The sequence below is a fragment of the Ranitomeya imitator genome, chromosome 2 (assembly GCF_032444005.1).
Source record: "Ranitomeya imitator isolate aRanImi1 chromosome 2, aRanImi1.pri, whole genome shotgun sequence".
NCBI classification, from domain to species: Eukaryota; Metazoa; Chordata; class Amphibia; order Anura; family Dendrobatidae; genus Ranitomeya; species Ranitomeya imitator.
The window spans coordinates 329,308,693-329,325,259 of NC_091283.1; the positions used below are offsets into that span (position 1 = coordinate 329,308,693).

Genomic DNA, 16,567 nt, shown 5'->3' on the forward strand with positions numbered 1-16,567 from the left:
TGGCACAGGACAAGCTCTGGGAAGTGGGAGCTCTGCTGACCGCAACCCCTAATCCTATCACACACACTAAAAGTAGCCGTGGATTGCTCCTAACGCTCCCTATGCAACTCGTCACAGCCTAAGAGCTAACTAGCCCTAAAGATAGAAAATAAAGCCTACCTTGCCTCAGAGAAATTCCCCAAAGGAAAAGGCAGCCCCCCACATATATTGACTGTGAGTAAAGATGAAAGTCACAAACACAGAAATGAAATAGGTTTCAGCAAAGGGAGGCCAGACTTACTAAACAGACCGAGGATAGGAAAGGTAACTTTGCGGTCAGCACAAAAAACTACAAAAGACCACGCAGAGTGTGCAAAAAGAGCTTCGCACCGACTCACGGTGCGGAGGTGCCACTCTGCATCCCAGAGCTTCCAGCTACCAAGGCAAAATCATATTAGCAGGCTGGACAAGAAAACAATGAACAAATAATAAACTAGCAGGGACTTAGCTTCTGCTAGAGTAGACAGGTCACCAGAAAGATCCAGGAGGGAACTGAACCAGTACAAAACATTGACAGCTGGCATGGAGTAACGATCTGAGTGGAGTTAAATAGAGCAGCCAACCAAAGAATTAACTACGTCACCTGTGGAAGGAACCTCAGAAGCAGCAGCTCCACTCACAGCCACCAGAGGGAGTCCATGGACAGAACTCGCCGAAGTACCATTCATGACCTCAGGAGGAAGTTCGATAACAGAATTCACAACACTTAACTAATTAAAGCTCGGCGACTGCTGGAAAAGTGGAAAACAGTGGGCACAAGTGTTGATCGGTGAACTGCATCACTAATCTACGCTCGGCGGCTGCTAAATGTGCATTCGGAGGTGGCACAAAGGGAGCTGGAGGGGGTAAAAAGAAGGGGAAAGGAAAGAGGGATGGGGGATTGGGGTGGATGAAGAGAGATTGGGCAGGGATCAGGGATCAAAACACTTATAGCTGTTGTCTCTCTTCTTTCTTCTGTCTTGTCTTCTTTCTTCTCTTTTCTTTGTTCAGCAGGGATTGTGGTGTCACAGGCTTCTGTGGCACCACAAGGTCCAGCACAGCAGCAGATCCTGTAGAGTGACCGCTCTGCAGGAATCCTCAGCTAGTGTGAGGACCTGCAGAGCGGTCACAGAGATGTCATACTGCTGCTGTGACCTGTCATTGGTTCGCTTGATGATGACATCGATCACACCAATCAGAGCTGGCCCTGGTGACCCTGGCAACAGCCTGGAATCGGAACTCACAGCTCCGATCCTAGGCAGGTCATATCCAGGGCACAGGCAGGTCACAGCTCGGTTACACTGTGGCTGTGGCCTTTGATTGGCGCGATCGATGTAATCGACAATCATGCCAATCAGCTTGTCCAGGCCATACCTGGCGTTGGTATGCACTGGCTTAGGATCGATGCTCTTACAACTCCGATCCTAGGCAGGTCAACGGCAGGGCACAGGGCAGTCACACCACGGCTGTGCCCTGCGAATGGCGCAATCGATGTGATCGATGATCGCCCCTATCGGGGTCCTTTCTGGCGATGCCAGGCACCAGCCTAGGATTGGTGCTCGAATTGAACAGCCAATCACAGCGACGACACTCCCCAGGATGACGGCACCATCTACCTACAGGTAAGAAGGCGCCGGAATTATAATGCGATCACTGCGACTTCGGTGGCAGTGTCACATTAAACATATGACGTAATGATCCGTCCATAGTCAAATAGGCCTAGGTCACGTGGATGGATCATTATGTCCGATGTCAGAAAGGGGTTAAAGAGAACCTGTCAGCAGGATTGTGCACAGTAACCTGCAGACACTGTCAGGTCGGCGCCGTTATACTGATTACACTGATACCTGGTGATGAAATCCGACTTGTGGTTTTTGTTTAATCTGTATTAGTAGTTTTCAGTTAATGAGATTCTCATGTTTTGGGGCGGGGCTGTGGGCGGGGCTTTATGTGGTTCTCTAATTACATATGCATCTATATTGGCTTATGACTGGTCGTTGATCTCTCACTGATCTGCCCCATATTTTACATAATGGATATAATAGTGTTGATATTATTGTTGCTAATGCCTATAATATTGTGGCTATTGTGAGGCTTAGAAAAAAATTACATCCAGCAAAATGTCACCAGCGATGGCGGCGCCTGCGTAGTATCATCTATAAGTAAGAGATAGATGCTACTGGAAAGGCGCCACCGGTGACATTTTGCTGGATGTGAAAAAATTTTTTTGAAGCCGCACAATAGCCACAATATTATAGGCATGATCAACAATAATATCAACACTATTATATGCATTATGTAAAATAGGGGGCAGGTCAGTGAGGGATCAGTGACCAGTCATAAGCCAATACAGATGAATATGTAAGCAGAGAAACACATAAAGCCCCGCCCACAGCCCCACCCACAGCCCCGCCCCAGAGCAAGAGAATCTCATTAACTAAAAACTACAAATAAAGATTAATCAACCATAAGACGGATTTCATCACCAGGTATCAGTGTAATCAGTATAACGGCGCAGACCTGACACTGTCTGTAGGTTACTGTGCACAATCCTACTGACAGGGACACTTTAAATTTAGATCTTAGGCATTTGGAAGAGGCAATGAAGAGCTTTTTTTAAGACTATGAGGGAGTTACAGACTCACATAAGTGAGGCAGACTGATCTCACCACAATCAAACTATCATACAGAATGAACAGACATAGAATAAAAAAAAGTTACAGCCCCAAAAACAACGTATGTACGAGGGGAGAACTCCGACAGTAAACCGGAGCTGCACTCATTTATAATGGACCATTGGAGCTACTGTGAGTCCTGACCAGAAGAGTAGAGAAAGTATTAGTGCCCCCATTTCAGGAGATATTGAGTAGTAATCTGAATTCCTTATGATAGAAAACATAATGTAATTTATGACGTGGAGTGATTCCATGAAACCAGGACTCAAGCCAACACATCTCCTGCAGGCGTGAATAAATGTATATTACAGCCATCAGCCACGCACAGCTTAGAGATATATCATGGCACAGGAGTAATGGTTTATATGTAGTTTATCACAATCCTCCCTGAAATTAGTTTTTAATACAAATTGAAAAGTCAGAATAAAGGGAAACTCTGCTGTTATTGTACAGAAATTCACACTTGGCCTCACTGCACATTTACTGTTGTTGATCATAAAAGCGAAGTTTGGCCAGAAAGACTGGACCTGGTCTTGTAGGGACCATATGAGCACATTCAGCAGCACAGAAGGGAGAGAAGGTAGATTCATCCAGTAGTCATTTGAACAGTTTTGGGTGGAGGAGAATGTTGTGGTCGGGATGCAAAATGGTGATCGCATGATTGTGATACGGCCGGACTACACCACCACTAAAGTAGCCAAAGCCGGAGACAGAAGAATCTGTGACTTCTCTGCATTTAGTGGTTACTACTCACCTGGGTAGTCATATGTGGGAATCTCCTCTTTACACCGCTCATCACCCCTCACATATGTCTCTGTAGTATTAATATGGGTCAGATCTTCACCCTGAAACAAATATTGTAAAAGTCACAGATAGATGGAGAAGTCACATCTATGATCAGCCTTAATCCTTCCATCTCCACCGTTCTCATTACACAAGTATAAAACATATAATACTGGTGGATAAAACAAGACTGAGCACAAGACATTCACAGCCGTCTACACATCATAGGGGAGATCTCATGACACCTTCTCTCCATCTACCTGATGATCCTGAGGAACATTAGGATCTTCTTGTTTACAGTCCTCTGGAAGAAGAGGACGGGGACATCTCTCTGGTGTTGTCCTCTTACCGGATAGATCTGGAGGAAACACATACAGGGACTGAATTCATTCTTTACATACAGATAATTATAGGCCGTGTGTATTTATTCCTGTCTATTACCTGGTGATGTGAGGTGCTGGGGAACCTCCATCATGACGTCCTTGTACAGATCTCTGTGTCCTTCTAAATACTCCCACTCCTCCATGGAGAAATAGATGGCAACATCCTGACACCTAATAGGAACCTGACACATACAATGATAATGTCATCCCCCGATCCCTTCATAGCATTACTGTATAATGTCCCAGCATTCCCAGCAGTGTCACCTCTCCAGTCAGCAGCTCAATCATCTTGTAGATGAGTTCTAGGATCTTCTGGTCATTGATGTCCTTATGTATCAGGCGGTGTGGTGGAGGTCCTGTGATTGGGATCAGGGGTCTTCCCCATCCCTCAGACACAGGGTCCTGACAGCGCTCACTAGAGGTTTTCTTCACTACTATGTAATCCTGGTTATGGAGAGACACATTAATAAATCTCACTACAGACATTTCCAGAGTCCTCACCTCTCCAGTTCTGTCCATCTGCTATTCCCATAGATAATGATGTAATGTGACGTCATCAGAATCTCTCACCTCTCCAGTAAGCCGGAAGAGGATCTCTAGGGTGAGGTGTAATATCCTCTCCGCCATCTTGTCTCTGTCCATATTCATCCTTGATGAGTAAATCAGGAAAATTCTCTTATATAGAAGATCTTCTCTGAGAGGATCCGATATTGTAGAGACCTGAATGAGAAGATGAGTCGATGTAACATCATAAGAATCCTGTGTAATAATACAATTACTGGAGATAATAAGGGAAACCTATGAGGAGATTTATTATTTTACAGTATTTAGTTTTCTTCTTTACATCTACTAATAAAACCTATATATTTAGGCCACAGACAACAAGCAGTTTCTTCCTCGGAGTCGGCAGCTGAATACGTTCCTCATTTACTCATCTTCCATAACGCTAATTCTCGTCTCATTTACCGACACTGGAATCGGCATTAGCAATACTGCAGAAGATATTCATTACACGTGACATGAGAAATAACTACTTCATGATGAGGACGACATCTTCATCTTCTACTACGGCTCTAGAAACAGATTTGGCCAGAGACCATCACTGACTCCATCACCACCGGTGGTCTATATGAACACTTTGGGCCCCAGGACATAGATGTACACTGCAGGGACGGCACAGGAGCGGCTTCAACAAAACCCCTGGCAGTTTAACCACTTGCTGCTGTGAAAAGCAAACATGGCTTCTAAGAAGGTGTGACAGAGTTCGGCTCAATGCCCCTCCGCCCCCAAGTACTCGATAGTATGGGGCGGCCTAGTTACTACAATGCTTACATGCCTAATAATGGTGCCAGGGGCCCGGAGGTGGAGGGGGGCCCCTGCAGGACGGCTAATAATGAGGGCAATCTGGCCAGTTTATCCGGCTCTGCGGGACCCCTGGCAAGATTGCCCTCATGTGCGGTGGGCAGGGAGCAATCCATCCTGCGCTTCCTGTCTCTCATACAGCAGCACGGCTGGGCGCTGCTGTGCCAGCAGAGAGAGGAAGCTGCCGGCGACGGTGATCCACGGAGAGGTAGTTGTGTGTGTCATTGCATCCATGGAGATCAGGGGAGCTTGCCTTGATGATTCTGCAGTCTTCATCCTGTAGACTTCCCTTCAACTCAGACAATACTCCTGCTCTGCATGTGCTGAAGCCAACACTGAAGGACAGTGAAGTCACATGAGTAGCAGGAGAATGTTCTGGGGGGAGGTAAGGAGAAAAGGGGGGCTCCTCCCTCTACATTCACTTTACTGAGCGTGCCATAACAAAGAATGGCTAAATTGCTGCCAGAGAAAAACTTTACATCCAAAGCTTTGTAGCAGTCATATGCAGCATGGCCAGGCTCCTTCTAGGAGGCCCAGCAGCTGTGGAGGAGGCTGGCAGCAGATCCTCAAGGAGAGCTGTGTGCAGGGCCTCCAGTGCTATAGGTGCAGGGGGTCGTCCACTGCAGAGCATCCCCTCTGCGACCTCCTGCACTAATACGGCAGCAAAGGAACCAGGGAATAAGAGGCAAAAGAAATAGGATATTACTGTCTATCTACCCATCTATCTATCCATCTATCCCATATCTATCTATCTATCTATCTACTATCCATCGAACACAATTTGATCATTTTTGCAGGTCCAAGAGAGCAATTCATGCATAACCAGACCTCCCGAATCTCCCCAGAGTTGGAGAAAAGGATCAAGATCTTTGAACGTCAACTACTGATCCTCTTCCTCTTCCTGTGAGATAATCCACCATCAGTGTCTGGTAATGACTTACTCCCCACTCCTATTGGAAGCGCGTACGTTCCTAGGCCAGCCGTGTGTTCGTATATAGAAGAGAATTGGAATAGCTGGGGTCTTAACAAATGTTTCACTGATGGTAACTTAAAGGGTATTCCCATCTCCAACATCCTATCCTAATATGTAGTACGTATAATATCAGTAATATTAGCAAATACTGTACCTCCAATTAGAAATATAGTATAGTTCTTCTGATTCTCTATATAGCTTACCCCATGTGCAGGGCATTGCAGTAGATTAGGTATCCATGGTTATGCCCGCTAAACAGTAACTGTTATTATATGAGTAATTGTAACCATAGATATCTAAGCTACGGCAATGCCCTGCACATGGGGTAAGCAACGTAGCAAATCAGAAGAACTATACTTTTTTTCTAATGGGAGGTATTATATTACACCTACTTCTTATTGGGATAGGATCTTGGAGATTTATTCACATTTTATTAGATATAACCTGACACCCCACTTTATATAAAAACTGAAATGAGGTTGATGCATCATGGCATCCAATGTACTAGTGGATATACCTATATCATTAATAAAACATATGATAAAGAAATCTTGTCGTCAGATAATTCCTGTACAAACCATGAACGGCAGGAATCAAACACTGGCCGAGCAATTGCAGTCAGGTATTTATTACTCTGGAATGCTGCAGCTTTTAAGAGCAAACATAGTCCAAAGAGCCAACTGGGAACTATGTGAATAGTCCGAGGCAGTCACTGGCCGGCCTCTCTGCTCCCCCGTGCCAGTTAAAAACCAAATCTCTTCCTATGGAGAAATCATAGGGAGAGAACTGTCAGTTAAAGTGAACGGCGCTAGGAATAGCCGGCCAGGGAGCACATCAGACCAATCAGCCAAGAAAAGTAGTTTATGGCTGGCTTTTTAAAGCATTTTTACTCTGAAATATCACAGCATTTCAAGGTATAGCTTCCAGGTTGCAATCGTGCAGTGTCTGACTCATGCTGGGCCGCATGCATTTGACATCAGGATCCCTTTAACAGATGGTGGGGAAAAGCAATGATGGTGGTGGTGGATAGGATAATGATGGTCGTGGCGGAAAAGGCAATAATGGAGGTGGTGGAGGAGGAGGAAAAGATGGACATGGTGGAATGAACAATGATGAGGGTGGTAGAGGAAAGGACAATGATGGTGGAAAGGGCAATAATGGGGGTGGTGGGAAGAAGGAAATGATGGAGGTGGTGGAATGGGCAATGATCGGGGTGGTGGAATGGGCAATGAGGTGGTGGTGGGGGAGAAAGCAATGATGGAGGTGGTGAAGAGGGCAATGATGAGGGTGGTGGGGGAAAGGACAATGATGGAGTGCGGGGGGAGGAGAACAATGAGGGGTGTGGGGGATTGGGATGGGACGAAGGGGGATTTATAATGAATTTAGGAACAGGGGGAGGTGGAGGAAGACATTTGCATCGTTTATTATGTCTAACCCAGCCCGTTAGTATATAGTATACTCACTTATGTATAGCACAGTCCCTTAGTATATAGTGTACTCGTTTATTATGTATAGTGCCATCCCTCAGTATATAGTGTAGTCACTTTTTATGATGCTGTCCCTTATTATATAGCTTTTTCTGCTGTTATATACAGTGCTATCTCTTACATAGCGTATTCTTTTTATTTTCACAGCGCCCTCTTTTATTACAGAGTCCCCTCTCTTTTTAGATATAAAATGACTGCTGATGGAGGAACCGGTGACCAGACGACCAGTCCATCAGCTCCTCCATTAGAAAAGAAGGTTTCCCATGCTCTACCAGCCATCAATGCATTATACAGCTAACAAGACAGGACGGTATGTAATAAAAAATGGGGCTCTATAAAATCCAATATGTAAGGGACGGTGCTGTCCATAACAGGAGAGGGCACTGTATAATAAGGGACGGCAATATACATAATAAAGGAGACTACTGTATGTAATATATATACATGTGTGTGGATATATATATATATGTATATATATATATATATATATATAATGTAGCTTAGTCACCATAGAAGTTGAGGGGCCCAGACACATTTCTTGCACAGGGGCCCCATGCTGTCAGTGTCCGCCCCTGAATGGTGCCTGAGCCTGCAATGTGCGAAGGTCTATTAGGCCGGGTCAGACGCAGCGTGCATTAAGTTACCTTTCATCACCCCCATAAACATTAGACTAAAGTTACATGAAAGTACTGATTTCGTGGGGTTTGGGCGACTAGATAATGTATTTGGGAGCCTCCTACAGATGATGTCAGGGCAGAGAAGGATCTGGCATCCTGAATTTCAGAGGCTAATCCGTTTGTTCTTCCTGTAGATAATCCTCCGCTAGAGGAGTCTGGAGGCGACTCTCTCATACAGACCACAGGAAAGCTGGAATATTTGTGTGTATGGGGGAGTCGGGAGAGATAGACGTCTGCCAAATGACCGTTCAGCCAACTCTTATCTCATGTGTATGGGGCCGTTAGTATTACACTGACAGGCAGTGATGATACACGGCACTACAGTAGTACAGTGCATCAAAGACTTATATGTTGTATGATCAGAATTGTATAAGAAAAGGTTAAAAAAGGTTTAAAGTGAAAAAATATCACAGTTTTTACAACAAGAAATATCCATAACTATAAGGAAAACAGAGTCACTGCACAAATGTGAGCTAAGTTCACGTCCATAACGACTTTATTATCCTATACACAGTGGAGTAGATAGAAATCACAGGTCCCACAGCAATAGCTATAATTGGGCCCTTCAACTTACAGGAAAAAGTTATACAGATATATATGTGTTTACAGTGAAAGTGAGCAGAATTAATTTTATATCTGTTATTGTATATTTCACCTTGTAATCACCATGTTTTGTATTATTCACTGTTGGTATAGTTATCACAATTCCGCCATTATCAGAAATACATAATGATATTGGTTACTTCCACATTGTGTTGTATGTTGCATCTGGTCACTCAATACAGGGACATAATGGGGGCATTACACTGTGTGAGGCGATGGCAGTACTGTGGAAACATTACACTGTCTGGGTCATAGCTCCCAACCGTCCCTCATACTGCAGGACTGTCCCGATTTTGAGGCTGTGCCCCGCAGTCCCGCACGAGACTCTACATCCCTGGCACAACCAACAGGAGAAGCAGCCGACAAGCCCCTTGTATTAGGTCACGCCCCCTCCATATCTTCTTCCAATGCGCTGGTTCAGAGATTGAGACAGGACATTCTGAGGTACGTGTGTGTGGGTTGCACTGCACACATACATGCAGCTGGCCCTGCTGTGCTTACAGTACAAGGCATTATAACCAGGAGTAGTTGCAGCAGTTAGAGCAATCCAGTGCAGCCTGTTAGTCATAGGCACAGTATATATATGCAGTATATATATATGTATCCTTTATATACTACAACAGTTATGGAGTGGAGCCAGTAGATAGTGGGGTTGTCTGAGTGCATGCAGAGTTTGCAGAGCTGGGCTACATTGCATTGTGCAGGATCTGTGAGGCAGCAGTGTGGACAATGACAGGTGGTGAAATCTTTGTCTGCATTGTAAGCAGAGCTGCTGGGACACATCTACAGCCCCGAATATACACTGGCATCGTCATGTGGGGCCATTATACTGTACGCAGCATCATGTGGGCCATTATACAGTATGAAGCATCATGTATAGCCATTATACAGAATTGAGCCTCATGTGGGGCCATTGTACAGTACTGAGCACTGTGTGGACATTATACAGTATTGAGCATCATGTGTGGCCATTATACAGTATGGAGCATCATGTGTGGCCATTATACAGTATGGATCACTGTGTGGCCCATTATACGTTATGGAGCATCATGTGTGGCCATTATACAGTATGGAGCACTGTGTGGCCATTATACAGTATTGAACATCATGTGGGACCATTATACAGTATTGAGCATCATGTGGGACCATTATACAGTATTGAGCATCATGTGTGGCCATTATACAGTATGGAGCACTGTGTGGCCATTATGCAGTATTGAGCATCATGTGGGGTTATTATACAGTATGGAGCACTGTGTGGCCATTATACAGTATGGAGCATCATGTTTGGCCATTATACAATATGGAGTACTGTGTGGCCATTATACAGTACGGAGAATCATGTAAGGCCATTACACAGTATTAAGCATCATGTGGGGCCATTATACAGTAAGAGCATCATGTGTGGCCATTATACAGTATGGAGTACTGTGTGGCCATTATACAGTATGGAGCATCATGTAAGGCCATTACACAGTATTGAGCATCATGTGGGGCCATTATACAGTATGGAGCACTGTGTGGCCATATTTTTTCTGCTTATAATTATTGTTTATGATCATCTCCCATCATTCCCCGCTCTGCCTCTGACACTGCGGGTGCGCGATGACGTCATATCATCACGTACCTACTGTGTGCCGGGCGACTGCGGCCGCTGAGACCGGAACCAGGAGCAGCGCGGGGCACGAAAAGAGGTGAGGATTGTTTCTGTTTTTTGTTTTTTTTTAATATATCAATGAGTGATAACTAAATTGTGGGGCTATTGGGTGGGGCACTACATTACATTCTATGGGGGGCTGTCTTACATTCTTTGGGGGGCCTGTATTACATTCTATGGGGGGCTGTATTACATTCTAAGGGGGGCTTTATTACATTCTATTGGGGGTTGTATTATATTCTATGGGGGGCTGTATTACTTTCTATGGGGGACTTTATTACATTCTATGGGAGGGTTGTATTATATTCTATGGGGAGCTGTATTACATTCTATGGGGGGGGCCGTATTACATTCTATGGGGGGGCTGTATTACATTCTATGGGGGGACTGTATTACATTCTATGGGGGGCTGTATTACATTCTATGGGGGCTGTATTGCATCATACTCTTTTATGGGGCTACATTATATTCTATGGGGAGGTAGGCTGTATTATATTCTATATTAAATGTATTCTATGTATTAGATCGTCCAGAGAAAACAGAAAAGGTGGCACTCACCCAGCGATGTAAATGAAAAAGTCCTTTATTTATCCATACATTAGGATGCGGACATGCCTTTCGGGCAGCAGTTTAAGCGAGAGGGTGCAGGGAAGGAACCGGACGACGGCCGTTTCGCGCGGACTGCGCTTCAACGGGTCCAGGTATGTCATACCTGGACCCGTTGAAGCGCAGTCTACGTGAAACGGCCGTCGTCCAATTCCTTCCCTGCACCCTCTCGCTTAAACTGCTGCCCAAAAGGCATGTCCGCATCCTAATGTATGGATAAATAAAGGACTTTTTCATTTACATCGCTGGGTGAGTGCCACCTTTTCTGTTTTCTCTGGACGCTCTTATATGAATTGCTGCTTGGTTGTCTGTCTGCCACATGAAACTTTGATTAATTGCAGCGATTTGCCCATCTCAATTACCATCAGAAACCATTCATCCTGGTGCCATCATACTTTCTTTTTTTTCTATTCTATGTATTATATTTATTATATTCTATGAGGGGTGATTGCATCATACTCTATGAGGGGCTACATTATATTCTATGGGGGGCTGGTTTATGACGGGGCTACCATATATTATATATGCAGGGGCTGCATTATACTATATGAGGGGGCTGTATTATTCTCACAGAGGTTACATTATACTCAGGGGGCTACAATATATTCTGTGGGATGGCTGCATTATACTGTGGGGTGGCATCATTATACTATATGTGGGCTGCATTATACTGTATCGAGGACTATGGGGAATACATTATACTATATGAAGAACTATGGGGTGCATTATACTATGGGAAGTGAATTGTACTACATGGATGACTATGGCGGTGCATTATATTATATGGATCACCATGAAGAGTGTATTATACTATATGGAGGACTGAGCAGTGTATTTTAATATATGGAGGACTATGAGGCGTGTATTATACTTTATTGAGGACTGAGGAGTGTATTATACTATATGGAGGACTGAGTAGTGTATTATTCTATATGGAGGACTGAGGAGTGTATTATATTATATGGAGGACTGAGGTGCACATTATAATATATGGAGGACTATGGGGTGTATTATACTAAAGAAGCAAAATGCTGCCTATTCATCGAGTGATTGGATTGTTTACGTGGGAACAGAAATCCTTGTTCTCAGCAGCACATCGCCGGGTAAACTGTAGATGTGCTGCTGATAACATGATACTGTATGGGGACAGATTGATCGAATTGTGTTTGTTCTGTTCCCTTCATTTTTTCTCAGTTGGTGTAAAGAGACCGGGAAACAAGCAAATGACTTCAGTATTGTCGATCACACTCGTTTAGTGGCCTGAGATCAGCGCATGTAAATACAACAGAAATGCTTTCCGTGGAGACCAGGCAAGGATGATGACAGCTGTAGTTAGCACCCGGCGCCTGAAAATGGTGCTATCTCTACTGCTTTTCCCAGTTGCCAAAGCATTTAATTCTGGTATGTGTAATGATTTTTAGGGTTGATGTCAGCTGCGTAATGTCAGCTGCTATCAATCCTGGTGTAAGTAATGGAGAGGTGTCTATCAGACACCCCCACTACTAGGCCAGACCTGGCGAGACCCAGCGACTCTGAAGAGCGGTGACGGTAGTAACAATACCGCTCTTCACAGTCGCTGAGCTCAGCGCAAGACCCGGAATATCTGAAGAGCGGTGACATTACTGATGTCACCGCTCTTCAGAGTCACCGGGTCTCGTGCTGTGCAGCAGAATCAAAAGTGGCTGTAGGCAAAGTTTATGGCGCATCAGAATGAGGTTCCATAGTCTTTGGTCATCTCAATCCCTTCATTATCTACGAGATCCAGTTATGTAGGTAAAGTAGCGGCTTTTCTTGGCACTGCAACTAAAAGCAATAAATAGGACTGAGCTGTAATGCTGGATACAGCTGTGATTATATGTTATATAGTCGTGTTACACTCCCCTCACTTCTTGTACCTACAAGTGTACAAAGATATTATACAGTCACCATGTGACAAGTGGGGCTGAGTAACTTCAAATGCCAGGGCTGAATTTTAGTCCCAGTCCGGCCTTGGGACTATGTAATAAGAGGAATCTGTGAATAACAATAATAACAAAAACAACAAGAATACTCTATGTAAGAGATAGCACTGTACATAACAGCAGAAAAAGCTATATAATAAGGAACGGCATCATAAAAAGTGACTATACTATATACTGAGGGATGACACTATACATAATAAATGAGTACACTATATACTAAGGACTGTGCTATACATAAGTGAGTACACTATATACTAACGGGCTGGGTTAGACATAATTAGCGATAATAACGTCTTCCTCCACCTCCCCCTGTTCCCAAATTCATTATAAATCCCCCTTCCTCCCATCCCAATCCCCCACACCCCTCATTGTCCTCCTCCCCACCACCCCCATCATTGCCCATTCCACCACCTCCATCATTTCCTCCTCCCCACCCCTATTATTCCCCTTTCCACCATCATTGTCCTTTCCACTACCACCCTCATCATTGCTCATTCCACCACGTCCATCATTTCCTCCTCCTCCACAACCTCCATTATTGCCTTTTCCGCCACGACCATCATTGTCCTTTCCACTACCACCATCATTGCTTTTTCCCCACCATCTCTGAAATACTGTATATGCAGAAAGGACATTCTGTTAAAGGGATCCTGATGTCAAATGCATGAGGCCCAGGGGCAGCATGAGTCAGACAATGCACGATTGCAACCTGGAAGCTATACCTTGAAATGCTGCCGGCCCTGATTATACATACTACATGAGGAGCATTATACTATGTGGGGGCAAAGAAAGGGGCCCTGTACTATGGGGAACAATCAGTTCCCTCACTTCCTGTCTCACATAGTTGGGTCGTGTGTATCTATTAATAATAATAATAATAATAATCTTTATTTTTATATAGCGCTAACATATTCCGCAGCGCTTTACAGTTTTGCACACATTATCATCACTGTCCCCGATTGGGCTCACAATCTAGAATCCCTATCAATATGTCTTTGGAATGTGGGAGGAAACCGGAGTGCCCGGAGGAAACCCACGCAAACACGGAGAGAACATACAAACTCTTTGCAGATGTTGTCCTGGGTGGGATTAGAACCCAGGACCCCAGCGCTGCAAGGCTGTAGTGCTAACCACTGCGCCACCGTGCTGCCCATCTATTACAGAAAACAGGACAAAAACGTTATGATTCTTATAAAGTGGCAACAAAGACCCCAAAAGAGTCTCAGTGCTGAAGGGGTTAATGTCCCCTGCGCTCAGTAGTGGGGAATCTCCAGCACCTACCTCCACCTGCAGAGCCGCACTGCACATATATGGCTGCTCTGTGCGCACAGGACCTGTGATGAGGTCACAGGAGGGGAGGAGTCAGGGGTCACATGATCAGGAGCCTCAGTGAATGATATCCTGAGTGCACTAAGTGCAGACGCTACATGGAAACTTCTCAGTCAGTGACATTTATTATTATTATTATTATTTATATAGAACCATTGATTCCATGGTGTACATGAGAAGGGGTTACATACAAGTTACAGATATCACGTACAGTAAACAAACTAACAATTACAAACTGATACAGAGGGGCGAGGACCCTGCCCTTGCGGGCTTACATTCTACAGGATGGTGGGGATGGAGACAATAGGTTGAGGGTTGCAGGACCTCCGATGTTTGTGAGGCGGTAGCTCCGGTAGTGGTGAGGAGGCAGCGGGGTCAGTGCAAGCTGTAGGCTTTCCTGAAGAGGTGAGTTTTCAGGTTCCGTCTGAAGGATCCGAATGTGGTTGATAGTCGGACGTGTTGGGGCAAAGAATTCCAGAGGATGGGGGATATTCGGGAGAAGTCTTGGAGGCAGTTGGATGAGGAGCGAATAAGTGTGGAGAAGAGAAAGAGGTCTTGGGAGGATCGGAGATTACGTGAGGGAAGATATCGGGAGATTAGTTCAGAGATATATGGAGGAGACAGGTTATGGATGGCTTTGTAGGTCAGTATTAGTAATTTGAACTGGATACGCTGAGGGAATGGGAGCCAGTGAAGAGATTTGCAGAGGGGGGAAGCAGAGGAGTAGCAAGGAGAGAGATGAATTAGTGAATGGACTGGAGAGGTGCAAGGGTGTTAGCAGGGAGGCCGCAGAAAAGGATGTTGCAGTAGTCAAGGTGGGAGATGATGAGGGCGTGCACAAGCATTTTAGTAGATTGACGGTTAAGGAAATATCTGGAGATATTTTTGAGCTGGAGGCGACAGGAGGTGAGAAAAGCTTGGATGTGCGGTTTGAAGGACAGGGCAGAGTCGAAGGTTACTCCGATATTTACTCCGAAATATATTCCATGCATTGGAAATGGAGGTGTATATACCATACACTCACTGTGAGTTCCCCAATAACTGGCCTAGTAAGAAAAACAGCCGTGGTCTCGTCCATCACACGTCGTCAATTGCGTAATTGTCTTGATGATTGGAGGCAGCGAAATTGCATCCCCTGACAATTTCCTTTTGTGCTATTATGTAAATTGGCACTTGGGACTTATTTTCACATCAGAATTTAGACTATCAGATGATCCTGCACTAAAGCTACATACACGATTTTCCATATTGCATATCACCGGTGTTGCTTCGGGCATTGCAATGAAACTATGTTTGAAACTGCAATTGGAGCAGAGTATTAGCCTTTGAGCCATGCAAAATGGTGTGGCATGCCACCTTAAGATAGTTGAAAAAAGAGCAAAAACATAATTCTATTTAGTTCAGCCTACTATCTGCAATGTCAGTGCTGAGTAAAGTAAAAACTCTCATTATGAAAAAGCCAATTGCCCTCTTCTTAGAGAAAAAAATATAGACTAAAAACTCTGAATAATAACCCATCAATGGTGATCCAGTAGCTTTAACCTGTAATATAAGACTCAATAAAGACATCCAGGCCCTTTGAAGTATTTTAGTAAATTTGCCATGATAAGTTCCTCTGGCACAGACTTTGATAGTCTCACTGCACTAAAGGTACCGTCACACTTAAGCGACGCTGCAGCGATACCGACAACGATCCGGATCGCTGCAGCGTCGCTGTTTGGTCGCTGGAGAGCTGTCACACAGACAGCTCTCCAGCGACCAACGATCCCGAGGTCCCCGGTAACCAGGGTAAACATCGGGTAACTAAGCGCAGGGCCGCGCTTAGTAACCCGATGTTTACCCTGGTTACCAGCGTAAAAAAACAAACAGTACATACTTACATTCAGCTGTCTGTCCCTTGCCGTCTGGTTCCTGCACTGACTGCTGGCCGTAAAGTGAAAGTGAAAGCACAGCACAGCGGTGAGTCACACAGCGGTGACTCACCGCTGTGGCTGTGCTCTGCTTTCACTTTACGGCCAGCAGTCAGTGCAGGAACCAGACGGCAAGGGACAGA

General features: G+C 44.8%; 1 protein-coding gene across 2 annotated transcripts in view; it reads right to left on the minus strand.

Moving 5' to 3' along the window:
• LOC138663557 (oocyte zinc finger protein XlCOF22-like) overlaps positions 1-14,504 on the minus strand; it is a 62,310-nt gene extending 47,806 nt beyond the window's left edge. The window contains exons 1-6 of one of the 2 annotated variants that reach the window (XM_069749802.1): positions 14,467-14,503; positions 4,430-4,579; positions 4,124-4,303; positions 3,918-4,041; positions 3,737-3,834; positions 3,448-3,538 (exon numbers count right to left, since the gene is read on the minus strand). In XM_069749802.1, the coding sequence (XP_069605903.1) occupies positions 3,448-3,538; positions 3,737-3,834; positions 3,918-4,041; positions 4,124-4,303; positions 4,430-4,579; positions 14,467-14,493 (670 nt within the window). In that variant the 5' untranslated portion in view covers positions 14,494-14,503. Of the gene's footprint in view, positions 1-3,447; positions 3,539-3,736; positions 3,835-3,917; positions 4,042-4,123; positions 4,304-4,429; positions 4,580-14,466 lie in introns of both variants that reach the window. The other variant, XM_069749801.1, reaches the window with a different exon arrangement.
• Between the last annotated feature and the right edge of the window lie 2,063 nt (positions 14,505-16,567).